The 20,061-nt window shown below is 53.8% G+C and overlaps 7 protein-coding genes across 7 annotated transcripts; all 7 read left to right on the top strand.

Annotated features, from left to right (window-relative positions):
- Positions 1-1,638: 1,638 nt before the first annotated feature.
- Positions 1,639-4,523, top strand: PODANS_3_2300 (uncharacterized protein; the record flags this gene model as incomplete). Its single annotated transcript, XM_001908960.1, has 2 exons — positions 1,639-2,553; positions 2,676-4,523. 2 exons carry the CDS (start codon positions 1,639-1,641, stop codon positions 4,521-4,523), a joined length of 2,763 nt encoding a protein of 920 aa, XP_001908995.1.
- A 497-nt stretch (positions 4,524-5,020) lies between these two features.
- Positions 5,021-6,424, top strand: PODANS_3_2290 (uncharacterized protein; the record flags this gene model as incomplete). The annotated part of the gene is made up of 1 exon (XM_001908959.1): positions 5,021-6,424. The coding sequence occupies one exon, from the start codon at positions 5,021-5,023 to the stop codon at positions 6,422-6,424; it is 1,404 nt and encodes a 467-aa protein (XP_001908994.1).
- Positions 6,425-9,190: 2,766 nt separating this feature from the next.
- Positions 9,191-10,126, top strand: PODANS_3_2280 (uncharacterized protein; the record flags this gene model as incomplete). The annotated part of the gene is made up of 1 exon (XM_001908958.1): positions 9,191-10,126. The coding sequence occupies one exon, from the start codon at positions 9,191-9,193 to the stop codon at positions 10,124-10,126; it is 936 nt and encodes a 311-aa protein (XP_001908993.1).
- A 1,009-nt stretch (positions 10,127-11,135) lies between these two features.
- Positions 11,136-14,960, top strand: PODANS_3_2270 (uncharacterized protein; the record flags this gene model as incomplete). Its single annotated transcript, XM_001908957.1, has 1 exon — positions 11,136-14,960. One exon carries the CDS (start codon positions 11,136-11,138, stop codon positions 14,958-14,960), a length of 3,825 nt encoding a protein of 1,274 aa, XP_001908992.1.
- Positions 14,961-16,987: 2,027 nt separating this feature from the next.
- PODANS_3_2260 (uncharacterized protein) lies at positions 16,988-17,925 on the top strand (the record flags this gene model as incomplete). Its single annotated transcript, XM_001908956.1, has 2 exons — positions 16,988-17,168; positions 17,237-17,925. 2 exons carry the CDS (start codon positions 16,988-16,990, stop codon positions 17,923-17,925), a joined length of 870 nt encoding a protein of 289 aa, XP_001908991.1.
- Positions 17,926-18,222: 297 nt separating this feature from the next.
- On the top strand, positions 18,223-19,041 carry PODANS_3_2250 (uncharacterized protein; the record flags this gene model as incomplete). The annotated part of the gene is made up of 1 exon (XM_001908955.1): positions 18,223-19,041. One exon carries the CDS (start codon positions 18,223-18,225, stop codon positions 19,039-19,041), a length of 819 nt encoding a protein of 272 aa, XP_001908990.1.
- Positions 19,042-19,711: 670 nt separating this feature from the next.
- Positions 19,712-19,858, top strand: PODANS_3_2240 (uncharacterized protein; the record flags this gene model as incomplete). The annotated part of the gene is made up of 1 exon (XM_001908954.1): positions 19,712-19,858. A coding segment is annotated over one exon (147 nt), but the record flags the coding sequence as incomplete, so codon positions are not given.
- Positions 19,859-20,061: the final 203 nt, after the last annotated feature.

Below are 20,061 nucleotides of genomic sequence, written 5' to 3'. Positions count from 1 at the left end.
GGGGGGGGGTTGGTTAGAATGTTTGTATCTACCTAGTCCTCATGCTAGGTAGTAGGTATGTCGGATGGGATTGTGTGAGAAGGAGAGAGGATATTTTGGGGTTTGTAGTTGGCATGATGAAATGAATGAGTGTCTGGATGGTAAGTATACATTTCCGGCCGGTATGTGCAAAGTAACTCCGGATGTCCACGATGTGACAGGTGGGGGAACTGCTGCGCTGGGTGGTTGCGATGCCGGAATTCCCTCACTTGCTGCCAGTAAATATCAACAAGGTCGTTTGCATATGAGATTGGATGGTATCGGTTGGGTTGTAATATAAGGTAGCTGGAATCTGAGTAGAAGAAACGGGTGAGGATTATCAAGTGGTGCTGTGCCTGCTTTGTACAGCTATGTGCATATCGATACAGACGATAGACCGTGAGTTCCATGATGGGCATGGCGGTGTGTCGAGTGTGTGTGTGGCTGCCCTGCTGATGTGAGCAGGGCGGAAATCTCTTCGTCGTGGTTCGGAGGCCGTTACCTACATGTCTTTCAGAGAGAAAAACGACAAATTCTCAGCCGTCGAGCCGATACTGGGCTTCGGCTCGGATCCCCTGTTCCCGTGCTACCCAACCGGTCGGCAACGGAGATAAATGGCCCCACTGAAAACTGGGGATTTGCAGGAATTCAAGGGACTCTTGGCAGTGGACGAGCCCCCCGTTTTACCGGTTTGGGGGGCGCGATGGCGGGTGTTTCCGTGTGCTCGGGAAAGGGACAAGCTCGGTCTCCAATCACATGGAAGCAAAAGAAAGCGTCTTCTAGGGAAACGGACAGAACGTGCTCCCGCTGACAAGTTTAAAGTTTGTAAGCAGGTGGCTCAGGTCAGGCAGTCAGGGTGCAACTGGCCGGCCATGCAGGTACTTACATGCCTTACCTACCTACCTGGTCCATTCCAACGGCAGGGCTGGGTGCTAGGTCCGGAGAAGCTGGGTAATATCGCACGCGCGGAGTATCCGTACCTTTGAAGGAAAGAGAGTAAAAGAATGGCGCCTTTCCCCCCTCCCAATACCCGGAATTTCGTGCCCGACGTTAGCCCATAACAGGCAAGTATCGGTGATTAGCTCCAGCCCCCCGCATTCTGTCCGAGATGCCGATCTGACGCAGTCCATCCTCGTGGGCGTGGGAGTGCAGCCAAGCCAGGCTCTTTGCGACGAAAAACCTCGGACCTGCCCACTGCCAGTCGCATGCCCGTGAGTTTTCCTACCTGTGCTTGACCCTGTGAGGCTCATTGGAGTTTCGAAGGGCCGGGGCGAGCGTGTTGCTTGCTTGTCGAGGATCCTCTTGCTTCTGCCCAGTCCTGTCCTGTCCTGTCTTGTCTTGTCTTGTCTTGTCCTGTCCAGTCCACCTCGATCATTTTTACCGTTTTGTTTCTTTTGGCTTTGGTGTCATTCCCTCGGCAAACCGCCCGCTCGGTTCCCATTCTTCCTCAACCCCGACACAGGGCACCAACGCCGACGACCGATACCAACCTGACATAGGTCCTGTCCTGCCTTGAGGTGCTCCTAACCGAACAACTTTCTGACATCTCACCTCCCACCTACCTTCCAGGTTACCTACGCGCATTTGTGCGGGCTCCACGCCGAGCAGTTAGTTGACAGGATGGATATGGACATGGACGTGGATACGGACAGAGACCGGGAAGCCGCAACGACGCCGCCTGGACCTGCGCCATCCACGCCCACCGGTGGTGCCCTCGCTGCTGGCGGTGGTGGTGGTGGCGGGCACGGGAAGCTCACCGAGCCCAGACGGCGCAACCGTCCGGCCCTCTCGTGCATCCAGTGCCGAACACGCAAGATTCGCTGCGATCGCAATGAGCCATGCGCCAGCTGCCTCAAGTCCAAAATAGTCAATTGCACGTATGAGGAAGCCCGGCGCCCGAAGCCCCGGCTCTGGAGGCTTTCCCCGGCGCCAGCTGCGGCTCAGTCCGACAACTCCCCAACTGCCGAACAACGGCTGGCCGCCGACTCCGGTTACACGTACAAAGAAGTGTCACTAGCCCCTGCGCCTGTTCCTGGACCTGTCGCTACCAGTGCCGCCACCGCCAACACCACCACAGCCGTTGCCGCAGGTACCGCTACCACATCATCCAGTGCCTCTACCACCAGCACCAGCACCAACACCAGCACCAGCACCAGCACCAGCACGACCACAGCAACAATCGCTGCCCTCAGTCCTCCCTCCCACCCAACATCATACCGAGACCCAGGACCAAGGAGCAGCTCAGCAACAACCACCACCTCCACCAATACCATCCTAACAGCCCGGACGGCAGAGCCCGTGTCTGCCCCGACCCCGGCCATTCGGCACCTTGAACTGACCCCCAGCCACTCGGCATCAGGATTCGGAAACAGCACGGCTGCACTTGCCGAGAGGGTCCAACAACTTGAGCAACAACTCGCCGAGGCCCTCAGGAATCCAGATCGCCCTCAACACACTTCTCAAAATGCACACGTACCTCTGCATTGTCCGCAGGGTTCTGGTTCCAAGACCTGCCTAGCAAATGGGGATAAATTTGTGAGTAGCTGTTCCGTTGTTTCTGTTCCTTTGGTTCCCCGGGGGTCCTGTCTCCACTCCAAGTTCGATGACGTGAACATTTGCTGGTTGGCTGACTGGTTGGTCTGATGTTTTTGCTGCAGTTCCCCCTGATCATCAATCTTGCCAAGAGGATTGAATCGGACAGAGAATCAGACATCTACTTTCTCTTAAAGAAGTGCAAAGATCTCTGTAGGGTGATTAAATCTCAAAAGGTCCTTCCTCATGTTGGCTTCCAGCTCGGCAGCGACGTTCCACATGAGAGCGTAGCCCGTCGGTTGGTGGAGGCGTATTTCCGAACCTTTGAAAGCGTCTACCGAATCCTGCACCAGCCAAGCTTCTGGCGAGAGTACAACCACTTCTGGGAGAACCGCACGGCAGCAAGCCCGGCCTTCATTGCTCAGTTTCAGTTGTGTATGGCCATTGGCACGTGCTTCCAGGATGATGTGGCTGCTCTCCGACCGTCTGCTGCCCAGTGGATATACGAGGCCCAGGCCTGGCTCGCCTCGCCCTGTGAGAAGGTCAGGTTGAACATGTCGGGCCTTCAGACCATGTGTCTGCTGCACATTGCCAGAGAGACATGCGGTGTCGAGTGTGACCTGACCTGGATCAGCGCCGGGCCTCTGTTGCGGACGGCAATGTACATGGGACTCCACCGTGACCCGGATAGCTTGCCTGTCATGTCGGTGTTTCGGGCAGAGATGAGGAGACGGCTGTGGGCGACCGTGTTGGAAATGACGCTGCAGTCGAGCTTGGACTCTGGTGGTCCGCCCCTGATATCGGTGTCTGATTATGATACTCGGCCGCCAAGTAATTACGACGACGACCAGCTGTGCGAGGACGATAAACCTCCTCCAAACCCCAGATCTCCTGGGACCTTTACACAAACTTCAGTCCAGCTCGCTCTCCTACGGTCGTTTCCGACTAGACTGGCGATTGCGCAGTATGTTAACCACTTCAAAGCGCCAGCCACGTACGAGGAGACTCTGAAATGGAACACGGAACTCACCGCCGCCTGTCGAGCACTATCGGCCACACTCCAGCAGTCGTACGATCCTGCTGGCATCCTCCCGAGGCGTCTGTCTTTGTTTCAGCTTCGAGTGGCCGAGCATATGGTGCATCGTTTCTTTCTGGCTCTGAATCACCCATGGCTGTGGTCCGCGCAGCATAATCCAGCCTACTACTTTGCACGCAAGATGTGTGTAGAGACATCGTTGAAACTGTATCGGGCCTTTGCTACCGGGTCACCGGCTGGGGACTCGGGGACCGCCCGGGAAACTGATGACTTTACGAGGTTGTCCACCTGCGGGTATGGGGCATTCCGGTCAGTCCCCACGCTCGCTGTTTTGACCATTTGTTTGGAGCTGTTGTGGCAGGTGCAGGAGGACCGGTTATTCCGCCAGAGTATGAACCTCGACCATGTGCTTGAAAGGCCGGGTTCCGAGGCGGATTTGGGCACAACGGGTCCCCTTAGCATTGGGAGTGGCGCTGCCCCGCGCCAGGATCTGCTCGACGCTGTCAAGTACTCCATCGGGTGGACAGTGCGCCGTATCCGAATGGGAGAGACAAATATCAAGGGATATCTCATGTACTCTGCTCTCTGGAGTCAGGTCCAGGCTCTGCAGAATGGCGCTTCTGATGCTGAGGTGGAGGAGCAGGTGCTGGCTTCCATCGCAGATGAGCTGGGCCAGTGCTGGCACCTGCTGCAGGAGGCTGCTGGCGGAAAGCTACCTCTTTCCATGATCGGGGCTGCATTGAATGGTGGATACGGACCCGGGAGAAGCCCATTCGAAGACTCCAAGATGGATTACAGCTACGGGTGGGATAGCGAAGGCTCGGTAAGTGGTGAATGCAAGACTGTCAAGGGGACTGTTGCTAACGTGGAGTTTTTCAGCTCTGTGATCAAGGCTTCGACTCCATCTTTAACTTTCACAACGCCGACTTTTTTATAGGGACGTGATGAGACCGGCCAGATGAAAGCGCCTTTTTATCTGTCCATGCCATGCATCACGACGCCTCTGAAGAGCCACGAGGACGCCACCATGTGGTGATGGATCCATGCCAGCAGTCCTTTTCCACCAGAGCCCCAGTATGGTTTCCGGTCATCCAGCTTTGGCGTGTGCAATTACTGATACATTCCGTTAGAACACATTCGGTGGGCAGTCGACCAGCTGTAAAAGTGCCACTGAAGTCCGGTTCGGGCTTTTACCCCTCACGCCACGACAGAAAAGCTCGTGTCCACCTCCTCTAGCGGTGGATGGGATGGGAGGCGTCAACGACAGCCGTGGCGTCTTGAGGATGTCGATTTCCGGACAAGACTCACTCTATATACGAGTAAATATGGGGTTCACTAGGGGGTGTCCACCACGATACCGCAACCTGCGATGCGTGTCGCCATCCCCCGACCTCTTCTCTGTCCAGGCACGGCCTTGTCGCTCATGAAACGTCCATGATCACGGCCATATTCGCGGTGGCCGCGACTGTGGCGGCTACCTCTGTCGCTGCCAGCAGTTTGTTGTCGACACCGACATCTTTCCCACTAACCACGGGCCCCGACGTTCAGGAACTCGCTGCATGGACCGCGAATCCGATTAGGACCGTCGTGACGGTCAACTCCAATCCAATCGATGTGCTGGCAGCGGCAGAGGAAGATGTCCCAAAGGTCCTGGAGAAGCTTCGAGAGCTGTGTGCTGGGCCCTATGCACACAAGTATCCTGAGATTTGCGAGTACCTCGGTGGTGAAGAGCTGTGGTGGCCAACCGCAGTGCCATCTACCAGCCCGAGCATACTGAGTTACATATCAACACCCCAAAGCTCCTCCATTGCAGCGAAGCCAACCTTGTCGGTGCCAACGACCACGTCCTCGCTGCCAATACCCACCTCTTCACCGCCAATCCCAACCTCCTCACTTGCATTGCCAACCAGCAGCCTCGATTCATCAACTGCAACGGCTAGTTCCAGCACCTCGCCTGCAGATTCAGAACTCTCAGTCGTGGCGGCGACGAGGTTAATCGCACCTGTGGTACCAACTTCGGTCTCGGTTGCTGCTTTCACCATCACATCATCGCCCTCTACACTAGAGCTTACTGTCACTCGGTCCATTTACAGATTCCACCTCACAGCACCTCCTGCAGAGATGGTGGAATGCCCTTACTCCTCCTCAGCTGAGGGCGAGAACGGTGAGACCAAAGCGCTCTGCTCGGTCACCACTATCCACCACCACCTCCCCATATCTACGCTCATCACCGTTACAGGACCTGTCCTGTCCTTTCCCCGCAACGGCGCGCCGGTGACCACGATGGAGGAGCCCACCCGAACGACAACCCTGTTGCGAACAAGGATCAGATTCACCAGAATCAAGACCATTGACACTGAGCTACTGAACGATGACGAGGACGATGCACCACTACCACCGGCATCGGTTCAGTTTGTTTCATCTTGTTCACCTACCCTAGAAGTCGATACCGCTCCAACAACACCAACAGCCGGATTTGAACCCGAGCTGCCCACCGCTGTTCTCCCATCGGCAACGAACCGCCCAGGATGGACCGGCTACAGGCCGTTTCCATCCATATCGTGGTTCCGCTCTGCGGATCCGCCGGGGGGCTGCACGCAAACAGAGACGATCTTTAGCAAGATGACAGGCTTTCAGACGGCGACGGTGTTTGCTGCGACGGTGAGGGCTACGAGGGTTGTTGCGTGTGAGTGTCCCAACATCAAGGTTGTGCTTGTGGGCGGGCCGGGGGTTGTGATTGAGGCGAGGACGACCGTTACGGTTGGTGAGGTGAGGACTGAGACGGGGTTGGAGTGTTTTACGGGGGTTAAGGGGGGGGGGGGGGGGTCTAAGAGGTAAAAAAATTGAGGGGGAAAGGGGGTGGGGTCAAAATGGGATGGTTTTCCACGAATTTTTTAGTGAAAATTTCAATTCGAAATTAAAATTTTTTTGGGAAATTTTCATGTTCTCTCATCCCTAGGTTTAGGGCTCTACCATTTTGTTTAAACCATTTTTTTTTTAAGCGGGGCAGGGTCGTTGCAATGTTTTTGTTTTTTTTCCTATATTTAGCCAGCTTTTTTCCCTTTTTTATTTTCCTCACCAAACCTTTTTTTATCCACCTCATTTCGTAGGAGGAAAATTTTGCTGATAAAATTTTATATGTCTGTGATGTGCGAGTGGAGTCTTGTTGATAACAGGGTTAGGTCACGGTTGAGACGATGGTGAAGGTGATGATGATACGGTGATAGTTGCAGTGGTGATGGATGGTAAGGCGGAGGAAAGGATCTGGGCTAGTGTTGTATGGGGACGTGTTACTGTGTGATTGTAAGGGCTTGTTGGCGGGGGGTTGTCTAGTGGCCCGAGAGGAGTAGAAACATGGTGTGAGTTGTAGAAACATGGTTTGAGATGTGGGTGAACCTTGTTTAACGCCATGGGTGGGGGTTTGACGGGGTGTATCCCTTAGTCTGACTGAAAGTTTACTCGTGATCATGTTCCATGAACTACCACTCAATGTGTAAGTGGTGTTCCCCCTTTTCGGGGTCCTTTGATCCCGGTTTGTGGTGGTGGAGATCTACATGTAAGCCAGCAGCCCGCACCGGAACGACGGGCTGTCGAATGCATGCCACGGCGATGTGCAATGCGGTGCAATGCAGAAATAACAGGGGGATGCAGGCGGCATGGCATATTCCGCGTGCCGCGGCCGCCATGCAATTGAAGCGTGCTTGATTTTCTGGGAAAACGTCACTCACTGCCATGGAACTGTAGATCCAGTGGGGTGGTGGGAGCAATGTTTGGTCAAGGCCCGTTGACTAGAGAGGAAGGTGACGGCAGGACTTCAGTGTTATGTAGGTCTGGTCAGAAGGAGAAATCGGATGGCGGTTGAACCAGGGAAGGTTGTGGATAGTTTTGACCGGCGACCGGACTTGGGGGTTTGCTGGATATGGAGAATGTTCGGTGGTTGATAGGTCACCTCCTGGCTCAAGTGGTGGTAATGGAAGTGCCTACCTGGGTACCTATTCAAAGTGTATCTCCGGTCTGACTAAGGTCTGATTTTCCCTAGATACTCCGTCTGCTCGGCTCTCTCTGAGAATGGCGGAATGTTCAAGTTGAATATTTGCTAGTAGTGGACACCCCAGAAGAAGAAGCAGAATCCTTGCCCGTCTATTTTTGGCTTCTTGCTGGGGTGCTGTCCCCGCAATCGACTCCCGTCTTGGCAGACAGTGCAACCTCGTCCATCTCGGGAGGTTTTCCGCTCCTTTTCTACCCTCCTTCGTCGCTTCTCGTCCGAACAAGACTTGCATCTTTTTGGACACCGAAGAACGGCGATGGCGTCAATATGGTCGGTACTCCAGTCCTGAGCCATGTCTGGTCAGCGGATGGTGCTCGGCTGCTCTTACCTGACAGAGAGTATCCATGGAGCAGTTCGCGCTCCGCCCTTCTCCGCTTCCAAACCCCGAGACCCTGACAGGCTCTATTTTCGATGCCAAATATCTGGCCTCTCATATCTCTCATATTTGCTGCTCTCAGCCAATTGTCCCAGTGCGACGTCGAGCTCAGAAAAGAACAGTCAATTCTATTCCCGTTCTCTGGGTGCTGGTGGCAATATGAGCCATGATTATAAGCGTGGGCAAGCAGCTAAGTGCCACTATCTCGTTTATTAACCGTGGATAGAATGGGGCACCCGGACGGAATTCGTACATTTTCTCATTTACCCGCCCAATGACCGGACAGAACACCAATTCAGTGTTAGTATGGCTCTTGATTTGCCCAGCCTTGCTTGCTTTGCTTCCATAGCCCTTTTCTCTTCATGTGGGCACCCGCTGGGGGAAGCCAAGCAGAGGTGCTCTCCGCTATCCGGGAACAACGGGCCAGCGCAACCCTCTCTCTGAGGTACCGAATCCCAATGGGTGCTAGGCCTGCCCACCATCTTCACGGCGAGGATACACCGAGCGAAAAAGAAAAAGTAAAAAAGATAGCATGGCGGGCAATATAGCGGACTCGTGGTCTCGGCTCCGAATACAACCCCCCTGCTTTTGTTTCCAAAAATTGACGGCGTGTCGTTCTTGCTCATCTACTCATATTGCCTTCTTCAGGCCACTTTTCTTTGGAGCCCACCCTCGGCCAGACGCGGATAGTACTTTTCTCATCCCTTTTCAGCTGGGAGCTTCCAGCTTGACCGTGAACGTGGGTGAGGTGGGCTCTTTCCCATTCCTCCGCGCCCGTGATTCCACTGCCCGGGGTTCTTCATCAGAAAAACCCAAGCCCCACAAGCCGATGGGGAGAAGGAACGACGTCACGTCGCGGCGCAATATTGCGGTCAAACTGAGATGCACTGCATAGGCGATTGCAACACTCCCGGGGACCGGTTTTTGCAAACGGTCCAGACTTCCACGCTGACATCCGCCGCCTCCCTGCCCTGCCATCTCGTTCCTGGACTACACTAACTTAACAGTCTGCTGACCCGGGAGCACATGTCCGCGCCACGTTTGGGCCGGTCCATCAGAGTCATATAAAGCTCTGGGCAACCTTGTTGACTTCTCGATTCCCGTGGCCTGGACCGGAAGCGGCTCATTTGCATATTCGGCTTCGGGGACAAGTCAACATCACAGCTGCCGTGACGGAACCATGGCCGCCTTTCCCAGACTTCTTCTTGGTCTTCTGTCGTTTGTCCTTTTCGCATTTGTTCTTGGTTCTCCTATTTCCTCCCCAGACTCACCGAGAGACGGGCAAGTCAAAGCCCGCGAAGCAGGTGCTCTTGCTGGCGACAACGAGTTGGTCCTGGCTCCTCTGCCCACCTGGACAACACCACCCGTCAGACCGACCAGGCCCGTACTGACGCCCATACCCTTGGAGTCGACACCGGCGCCAGTACCAACAAGACGAGCTATCGATATCGAACCGCCCATCAAAGCCAACCCACAGAAGGGATGCACAACCACCTCGTATGAGTCCTGGGTCTATCCTTGCTCCTGGTCTGGGACGCAGACGATCTATCCAACCACCACGACTCTCTATAAGGAAGTGAATTGCAATGGTTGCGAGAATATCATCATTTGGAAGGACTATTCCTCGTGCCCAAACATGGTGATCAACAAGACCGAGAGGGTCAACACGGCCAGCACGTACTGGAGCACCATCTGCAAGCCAACCGCCCTTTTTGCGAAGCGAACGGCCGTCGATGATATCCCCGCTGTTCAGACTCCAAACATCCACAACATTGGCGGTAGTCAGGACCAGGTCCCTATTCCGGCTGCTGCTCAGATCACGCCCTTCCCCAAGCCGGTGGTAGAGCTTCGAAGCCCGAGTGATGGACATGGGGAGGGTGGACATTTACAGCCTGACGTTTGCCAAACGACCTTGGTTCTTCAGCCTCCGCAGTCAGCAGGGAAGACGTCGACCAAGTACTCCAGGTATACCACCACAACGTTATCGGTGAACTGCAGTGGGTGTACCAGCTTGGTGGTTTCGACGGCGCTGGCGGGGTACGGTCCACCAGGAGTGTTTACAACCACGACGACACTGCCCGTCGGGGCGGTGACGGCTTATGCTTGCCGAACATGACGATGACAACATGGGGGGAGTTGGTTGCAAAAAAAAAGAAACAACAGGGTCTTTCGGGAAAGGGTTTTCTTTTGTCGACTACACATCATCGCGGGCAACAGCTGGAGTAATGGGATATGTTCAAGATACCCACCCCATGCGAGGTTTGGTTTTTTCTGGGCGGTCGTTCGCATCTTGAGGGAGACGGTAGCTCCGAGAAAGAGAGGATTTAGGACTGGACTTGTTTCGTTTGGTTTGGTGGATTCGTGCAGGTAGCTATGCGAAGAAATCCAGATCAACCCAGATCAACCCAGAGTGCCAAGAAAGGGTGTGTTTTTAGCCGTGTCGTTTGGTGACATCTCAGATTCTGTGTTTTCTTCTGCAGCATTTGTGGGCGTGTGTGGTGGAGTCCAGACCACAGACCCTTTTCACTAGCCGGGGAAGAGCAACAATTGAGTCTGTTTGCCTTGCTTTGCCTAGTCAGAGCGAGTTAGTTGACTTTCTCAACCAAACACAGATTCCTGCTATCGAACGTGAACATCTCGCAAGAACGACACGTTGTCGGGCTTTTCCTGCAGGGAGCACCCTATCAGCGGCGCCAGATTCCCATCTCCGCTTTCTGAGTTGGAGGTTTGGAGGATTGTTAGTGCGCTACCCGCAGGTGAGTACAATCCCCAAAATGCATCCTGAGCGTCTGAGATAACTTCCAAGATACCCGAACTGATGTACCCAGTCTCTCAACAGGCCAGCTAACTGCTGACTTCACCAGGAAAACCCCCCTCTGCATTCATCAAGCAGACCACTTCAGGTACATCGTATATTAGAGGCTTTAAGTCTTGGTGGTGTGGAGGCCCAAGTCCCGTGCTAACAATAATTGGAGACATCATCTCCACCTTCTTTGGGGGGGTCCCTTCCAAACGTTATTTAGGCCCACATGGTGTCTGTCCGACACACAACTTTATCTTGACCTTACCTTGTTTTTTTCCCCTTGGACACACGCCTGGAGATAAGATACGCCCTACTCCATGCGATGAGTAGACAAGGAGCTCACGAATGGGGCGACAGGCCTCCGCCTACTGGACCGAAGGCCCGACCCCCAAACAAGAAGCGGCGTGCCGAAGCCCACGCTACTACTGACAGCTCGGAACCCTGGGTGAGGCCCGAATCTCAGTCGTACAGGCCAGCGCGCTCTCCGTCGCCGAAGCGGCACAAGCCCGAGCCTCCCTCCGGCAATGGGATCGCCATCAAGGGCTCGGCTGGCAATCGCCACTATTCGTCCGCTAGGGAGGAGGAGGATAATAGAGGCCCTCCAGCACAGCTGGGAGATTACCAAGTGCGTCGTCAGTCTTCGGCTGGAGTGGAGGAGAGGGCCACTGGTGGTGGAAGGGGCGTGGCCGATGTCGATTTCCGGGGTGATATGCCGTTCCCGGACTACTTTCCAGAGGCCACGCCTTGGGTCATGGATCGTGTCAGGCACGAGTTCCGCAAGCTTTGGGAGTTCCTCGAGCTGCCCAACCTGCGACCTGTGACGGCGACGTGGCATCCTCTTGTGACGGCCACCTTGAGCGAGCTAGGGCGTGTGGAGAGCTTTTGCGACTTTATCAATGCCAGGAGGCGGGAGCTCCACGGCCAGACGATGGACTTTAAGAGGCAGCTGAACAAGTTTGAGAGGGACTACAAGGCGCAATCGGAGGAGATGGAAGGGTTCAAGAAGGAGACGGACAAGTTCAGGAGACAGGTCACCAAGCTGGAGAATGAGGCGGAGGTCTACAGGAAGCAGATTGCCAAGTTGGAAAGTGACAACAGCCAGCAGGCGGCCGAGGTGGATGGTCAGAACAAGAAGATCAGTAAGCTGGACCAGCGCCTCAGCAGACAGATCACGGAAACGGAGATCTGCAAGAAGAAAGCGGACAAGCTTGAGGAGGACTGCGCCAAGCAAGCCGCAGACATCGAGGCCTCCTACAAGAAGGAAATCGTCAAATTGGAGGAGGATAAGAGTAGACTGGCTGCCGAGGTTGAGGGCTACAAGAAGCAGATCGGCGAGGGAGAAACGGACAAGAAGAGTCCTGGTGTGGGATCCGAAGGTGGTCAAGCTCAGGTCTGCAAGCCGGAACTAGGAAGGATTCCGGTCGTGACACAGGAAGACTACCCGCCGACGGCGCCAAGGGGCCCCAAACACTGGGCCAAGAAGAATGATGACCGAACGTCAAGAAGCCCTGCCAAGGACAGAACCGGGGAGATCGAGGACTACAAAACGCAGATTGGGAAGCTGGAAGAGACCTGCAAGCAACAGGTCGCTCAAATCAAAGGCTGTAGAATGGAACTTGAGAGGTGGCGACAGGACTCTCACAACTGGAGTGCAGAGAAGGAACGATACAAGGTGGACATGGGACATCTTCGGCAAGACCTTGGGAGGCTTGAAAAGGAACTCGACAGTGTTGTCGCTCACAAGAACAGGCGGGGTGATACTATTCGCCATCTCGAGGCTAAGCTTGCCCGAATGGCTGCTAAAAAGGACCCTCGTGCGGAACTCTTCCGGGTGCGGGAAGAGAACGAGAAGCTTTCGAATGATTACGATGCCTTGAAGGCCAGTTACGACAACCAACTTGTCATGTTTCAGAACCTGGAGCGTGTTGCGGCAGAGCAAAAGAAGAAGTTCACCACCATTCGAGTTGAACACCAGCGCAGCATCGACAAGATCAAAGCCGAGAAACAAGATCTGGAACGCCAGATAGTGGAGATTCAGAAGGCTCACAACGGCAACAACCAGCGGTCTCCGGCTGATCGTGAACTCGCAGCTCCTGATATCGACCAGTTAATGGGTGGAATGGAGCCCAAGATGCCACCTGCAGATGAAGCGAAGCGATCAACGGAGCAGTTGCCAAAATCTGCCCAACAGCATATCGATCAATTGCTCGGTAAAATCATGTCGACCGGCTCAGCTGTTGATTCCTCGACGACACCAGTCGTTCGACAAGTCTCTGTACCCAGTTCAGGAGGAGACACTATCTCCATGCCAAAGCCGGCAGGTATCAGCCAGCCTCAAGAAGGCCAGGCTCAGGGTGTTATTCGGCTTAGTGCAGATCACGAGAGCCAAGAGCTCCTTCGCTACCAAGCCATGGTTCGCGAGAAAGACGAGAGAATCAAGCAGCTGACAGCTGAGTACATCGAATTGCAGAAGCTATTTGGGGAGAAGATTGCCCAGATCGAGAAAGACCTCCAAACGAACAAAGCGAGGCTTCAACAACAGGCCCAAGGACTTGATGACAAGCCGGGTAGTGACACCGTCAATGCGATCCTTAAGAGTCGGGTCGACAAACTGCTTGTCAAGGACAAGGATAAGGAGACTGCTCTCAAGCAGCTCCGGGACGCCAATTTCAAGTTGGAGCACCTGGTGGAAGAAAAGGATGACAGGTATAAACAGCTTTATGCCGTCAACGTTACCCTGCAAAGCATGGTCCAAGAAAAAACAAGCATCGTCGAGAGGTTGGAAGAGGAGAGAAATCAGCTTCAGGGAGACGTCCAGGCAAGAGACGTCCAGATACGAGCATTGGAAGGAAAGATCTCCGAGACAGAAGCCCAGCTCTGCGAAGAGGCGGACAAGTCGACGAAACTTCGCCAGATTATTGCTCACAAAGAGGCCGAGATCAGCACTTTGAGAGCGACCAGCTCATTGCCGGACACGCCAGTGTCGGCAGTTTCCACCGCAAGCTTCCAGATTCAAATGCCTCAGGCTGCGAGCTCTGATGATGGCATTCGTGGGGACAACGGCACTGGCCTGGGCCTTTCAGCACAACAGGAGCCCCCAGTTTTCATTAAGAGAGAACGCCCGGATCCCGGATGTGAACTCATGGCGACGACGGAACAGGACCAGGATCTGCGCAAGGGGATAGTTTCGCTTGTCTCGGAGCTGTTCAGCATTACTCCGAGCCAGAAGTGGACTACTGATACTATTGTCAAGTTTGTTCGCTGTCTGGGCTGTGACCAGGACGGCAATACTGCCCTGAACAACGCCAGGGCCGAGATGATTTCGATCAGCGATGCTTGGACGCTCAAAGATGTCTGGAGGCGGGATTGTGCAGAACAGACTGAGCAGCAGTCATACCTGACGGAGACCCTGACAGGAAGATTCACCCACCTGTGTCTGTTGTTGTCTTCAGTCCGGGAAGGCCATGATGACATGAGCACATGCCAAGTGATTGGTGAGCTTGCCCGCGGTTTAGTATCAGCTGATCACTCTCGGTTCCCCCTCGCAGGGATGGCATTCCTTGAGTGTGTCGCGAGCAACCAGGCCAAACCACAGCGTGTGAGGGCTACTGAAGGGCTGATGGCAATTCTGATCTGCGAACTCTGCCGTCACCTCCAACAGATGCTCCCAGCACCCAAAAATTACTGGGGAATCAAGGAGATCCTCGGGACGACCGAGGATGAAGCGGCAGAGACATCGACCATCTGGAAACTGGCCACGATTCTGGCGGAGGACGACACTCGGTCGGACCCTCTCGAGACGCGCAAACGACTGGCTCAGACGTGCGGCGACAAGTTCTCATTCTTCTACCAAGCGGATGAAGACAACAAGGAACGCGAAATTGGGCTGCTCTCGTGCGGCACCGGCATGGAGGACGACGCTAACAGCCAGATCTTCTTGATGCTGGACTTTGGAAAACGGTGGATTCGGATGGTGGATTGTAGCCTGGCCTACTTCACTTCCAACCGAGCCGCGCCGCGGATGTTGGACCTCGTGATTGCCAGGGAGGACGGTGAGAAAAAGGAGGAAGTGGAGCTCTTCAAGATTGAGGCAGCTCCCAAGGATGTCGCTGCCTTTTGGTTGAGGAACATCTGCTATGGAGGGTGATCTATCCTCCTATATCTCTACCAGCATGATTTGATGGCGTTTTGGTTGGTATTTTGGAGGTTTTGTAGCTAATCGATCAGGTATATCATTGACATATGTGCTCTGGAGAACAGTCTAGATGGATTGGAAGATCTTTTGGGGGGGGGGCGCTGGATGGCTTTGGGTGGTCATTCGACTTTAAGGGGAGCGATCTTGGAGGAGGATGTTGAGCCGTCTTTTGGGGGCCCTTGAGGGATCTTTTGGTGCGTTCGGGTGGAATTTCTGGGGCGTCGACGAAAAATATGACCTGGACACTTTTGGTGTCGTGTTTTGAACATATGTGTTACCTTCAATTACAAGGAGGCATAACTCACAGGCAGCTTTGATTTGGGCCAGTCGCACGGTGAGCAGGTCACCGAGAGGCTGGGAATGACTAGGGTTAGGAACTTTCGTAGCTAAGGTACTTTAATCGAGTAGCTTTACAATTTGCATTGTTGTGGACGCGTGACATGTGGGTGATTGGTGACAGGTGTGGTATGAGTTGACACTGATGCATATGAGTACCATCGATTTGATCAGGGAAAGGGGAGGACAAAGTATTTTGGATTGACCTGGCTTGGTTGGTAACCTGGCCATCGTATGTTGCCTGTTGGGCTCTTCATGCTGGATGATGATGCTGTTGTTCTATTTCGTTGCAATTTGTTCGCAACAGCTACAACTAGGGATAGGCTCTCAGTGGTTTGTACGCAAGTCCTCTTTCTCGCCAAAGTAAAGGGTGGTTCTGTCAACTCGGGATCTTCAGGTGGCTAGCAAACAGCGGGTACCTGCGTGTTTGTGGGTTGCTCCTTCCTTCCCGTGCGATAGTCGCTGACAGCGCTGCCTAAATCAATCTATGACCTGCTAATTAAAACTTTTCTCTACCTGCCTTAATGATGGATTACCTAGTTCCCTGAAGCCTCTCATCCCCGGGCTCTCAGAGTTCTATTTCTCTCGCCATCTCACCGGTTTGATTTTCTCCCAAGTCATCACCACTTTTTTTTCCCCAACACCATCTACAATCCGCGATCAGAAACTACTACAACCCAGCGCCGTCAAGAAAACTGCCTATCGGGATATTCAAAATGGACGATCTAACCACCTCCCTCGCCCAAAACCTCACCATCTCCCTCTCCCCGGCAGACCTCCAAGCCGCCTTCAGCAACGACAACAACGATGACGATGACCTCGGTCGCGCCCCTCCCCGAATGGGGTTCAACACCGAACCTAAACTCTGCCAGTTTATCCTCTCACGCAGGAACGTCACTGCTTCCGTCCCGCTCGAGATTCGACCGTCGGGTTGCTCGACTGGGTCGGGGCTGTTTATTTCCCGGGGTGAACAGGACGGGATTGAGGCTGGAAGGGAGATTTACAGGTCTAAGCCGTTGATGCTGGCTTTTGATGGGGCGGGTGATGATGGGTGGTGTCATTTTTGTGGGGGGTATTTCGAGGGGCATTTTGGGGGGGTGAAGGGGGGGGTGAGGGTTTGTAGCGGGTGTGGGTTTGGGAGGTTTTGTTCGAAGGTGGGTTCAGTCAAGATGGAGTTTGGGAGGGGGTGACTGACTTGGGAATAGGAATGCCAAAAGTTGGCTTGGAATAGATTTCACAAGGAGGAGTGCAAGGTTTTGAAGAGCACACCCGGGATTAAGCCGCAGAACTTGCTGGCTCATCGGCTGGTGTGGTTCCAGCAGAAGGGGTATATCACTACCGAGCAGGGGACTGTGATTCAGGGGTTGGAGGCTCACTTTGATGAGTACACTAGGGAGGAGGGGGGCAAGACGACCGAGGTGTATGATGTTGCGATGGCGATTAGGGACGTGACTGGGGAGGGGAGGGAGAAGAAGATTGATGTTGGGTTGATTTGGAAGTTGGTGCCGCAGGTAAATTCTCTCCGGCTGTTGGGTGGAGGGAGGGAGCTAATGAGTGAGGGATAGCTCTGGACCAACTGTGTCCGCCTGAGGGGTTCTTCTTCCAGGGAAACGGTTGCTATTGCGCTGGAGCTTGTCACTGCCATGATCAACCATTCTTGCGAGCCGAACGCCTTTGCTTTTTTGGAAAAGGGCGAGATTCGCGTCCGGTCGCTGAGGAAGATTGCGGCTGGAGAGGAGATTACCATTTGCTATATCGATCCTACGATTGATGTCAAGAGTCGGCGGGAGATTCTGATGGATGAGCACTTTTTTGAGTGTGACTGTAAGTTTTGAAAGATTACAAGACTGAGAGTTGGATACTAACAAGGAGGATAGGTGCCCGCTGCAAAGACGAGATCGAGGCCCAAAAGCGTAGGGTGGTTGCCGATGGAGAGACAAGCATGGCTACTGTCCGTCAAGCCCAGATTTCCATGCTCGACCTGATCAAGAGCGCCGCCATCACCGCCTGCAAGTACCCCGGTGTCTATCCCGATTTTGCGAACCTCACCGTTGTCGAAAGCAAAATGAACACCATCATGAAGAACGCCTTTCCCAACTTTGGGTGGGGTGACGATCTCGACCCTGTCCCCATGGTGCGCCTTTGCCTTAGCGTCCTCTACCTCGAGCAGGGCAAGCCAGCCCCGGCTTTGCGCAACGGCCTCAGGGGGTATTTTGCTCGTGGCGGAGGCCGGACTGGCCCCAATGCTGTCAATATTCTGGTTGACATTATTCATGTGCTCATCGCGGCGAGCTGTCTACCTCCTGACTCTCCTGTTCTCAAGGACGCGTCGTTTCCCTTGCGGGTGGACATCAGTAATGTTATGTATTGGTACCTTTATAAGGCTTGCAAGGAGGCTGGGAAGGTGTTTGGGGGTGATTGCGAGTATACCAAGGCGATTGGGGGCTTGTTTGCCAAGATGGTGGCCGGGTTGCCTGCTGGTGCGAGCAGGCCGCCGGAGGAGGATTTCATGGAGGAGCTTGAGGGCTCGCTGAGGAGGGTTGTTGAGTGGGCGGGGGTTTGGGTTTATGAGGGGGCTTAGGGGGTGGCGTGGGTCAAGTGATGAGACTGGAGGATAGTTGCTGAGATGAGTAGGGGATTAGAAAAGACCAATATCAACTGAGAGCTTGTCTGGGATTCCTTGTTAGTGCTGTGGTGCAAATGCGTGTTTTTGACACCAAGCTTCCGATTGGGTTCCTTTTTGGTTTTAGTGTTCAGCTGCCTTGCGGTTCGCTTTTTTGATCGGGATGTTGGTTTCTGTGTTCACATTTTGAAGCGATACGACCAGCTTGAGATGTTGTAATTCCTGCTCATCATTTCCCATCTTCTATCGATCTTGATGCTGCAACAGTCGCAACGACATCCAATGCCATGGCCGACATTGCACCCCTTTTGGAACTTCACAAGAACAAATTTCACGGCACTCCGCACAGAAATTGCGCCAGCTTGGGTAGAGGACGCCCCATACCGCGGGACCGGTAGCATTCTCTGGAGCTGCCTGGTGGCCCTGGCTGCTTGTGTGTATTCAACCTTGTACCTCAACATTCCAGCTCCCGGCAGAACGGGGTACTGGCCTGTGTTTTGGAAGAAAACCCTGTGGGTGTTCACCGCTCTCTTCGCCCCAGAGGTGGTGCTCGTCATAGCCTGCGGAGAAATTCTCAAGGCCCGATGGCTACAGCGCGAACTCCGAGCGTTGAACTCTTCAGAGTCCGGAGCTGGTGATGTCTCAATTGAGCTATTGCTTTTTCGTGGTTATGGGGGGAGGCTGAGAGTGTTGGTTGGGGATCTCATAACTGAAGCGGAATTGCACAAGTCTGCCAAACTCAAAGAATTATTCCGAGACTCCGCCGCCGTTTTATCTCCCGAGGGGGTGGTCCAGCTTGCTCGACTGGGGCATTTAGTCAGGGTTCCTGACACGGCGATCGACGACCGAAGCAAAGCTAGCATAGTCCAGAAGTTTGTCGCTCTTACACAGGTGTTCTGGCTCTTTCTGCACTGTATTGTCAGAATGGCTCAAGGCTTTCCACTCGCGTTGTTGAAGATTCACGTCTCCGTATACATTGTGGCTGCAGGGTTGATGATGTATGCGTGTTGGCTTCAGGTACGAGAACACACCATTGCTTTTCATTTTACTCTCCAGATGGCGAGTGGATGCTGATCTTCCAAAATAGAAACCTCTCGATGTTGCTGAGGGGCCAATTGTCGATTCCAAACCGTGGGAGGACGCCCTTAAGATAATGGTCGAGATGACGATCAATGGGCCCAGCGACCTATATATGTATCGTCGTTGTCCCACGGAGGATCCAGTTTTTGTGGATAACAAGACACGATTACAGAGCTTCTATTTCGCTGATCTCAATACGAACCAGGTCAATGACGTGAAATGGGTTGCACTACCTCCTGAAGGGGGCTGCTTGGAGGTCGGCGAGGTGTTACCTTCCGGTGAAGGATTCAAGGCCCGCAGGCAAGCCCTCTGCCTAAGCTCAACACAATGGAAAAGGTTGGACGGAATCAAATCATTGCTTGGGGATATGGAGCAGGGGAACACCCATGCTGGATGTTATATCCATGACTGGTTTAGAGACCAATACTACCAGACCGCCTTCCTCCACCCAGAGAAGCACTTCAATATCTCCTATCAAGCTCCACTCCCGATTGGTTGATGGTAGCCGGCTATTTTGTTTTGCTCATGCTGTATGGCGGGATACATCTCTTCGCATGGAACTTTCCGTTCGCGACTAGCAATGAGATGATGTTGTGGAAGGTTTCGTGCATGACGATCATGACAGGGATGATGGCGGGAGGTCTGTTGGTAAGCTGTGAGCAAGAAATTGGGGGGCGGGTCGTTTTTGCTATTTTCATTATACGTTCTTGTGCGTGTGTTCATCGTGGTAGAGTCTTTCATCAATCTCAGGGCAGAGCCGATAGGGGTCTTTTCGTCGCCACCGTGGCTTCAGAACTTCCCACATGTCTAGGACGATGGCGATGAGAAACGGGAAGTTACCTTCCAACTGCAATAACAGTTTATTATGACTCCCCCAAAATTGAATGCTGCCTGCTGTCTCGAGCCATCGTGTAGCATCCCGCTGTCCCAAAGGGTGTGAGATCCACTCGGGGTGATGTCATTGCGTCATTGATTTGTATGACCTCAACACCCAACTGTTTGTCTCTGTACCTA

Source organism: Podospora anserina, chromosome 3 (genome assembly GCF_000226545.1).
Source record: "Podospora anserina S mat+ genomic DNA chromosome 3, supercontig 2".
NCBI lineage: Eukaryota > Fungi > Ascomycota > Sordariomycetes > Sordariales > Podosporaceae > Podospora > Podospora anserina.
Note: the sequence above shows the minus strand (reverse complement) of the source record. Positions and strands in the feature narration are given on the sequence as shown.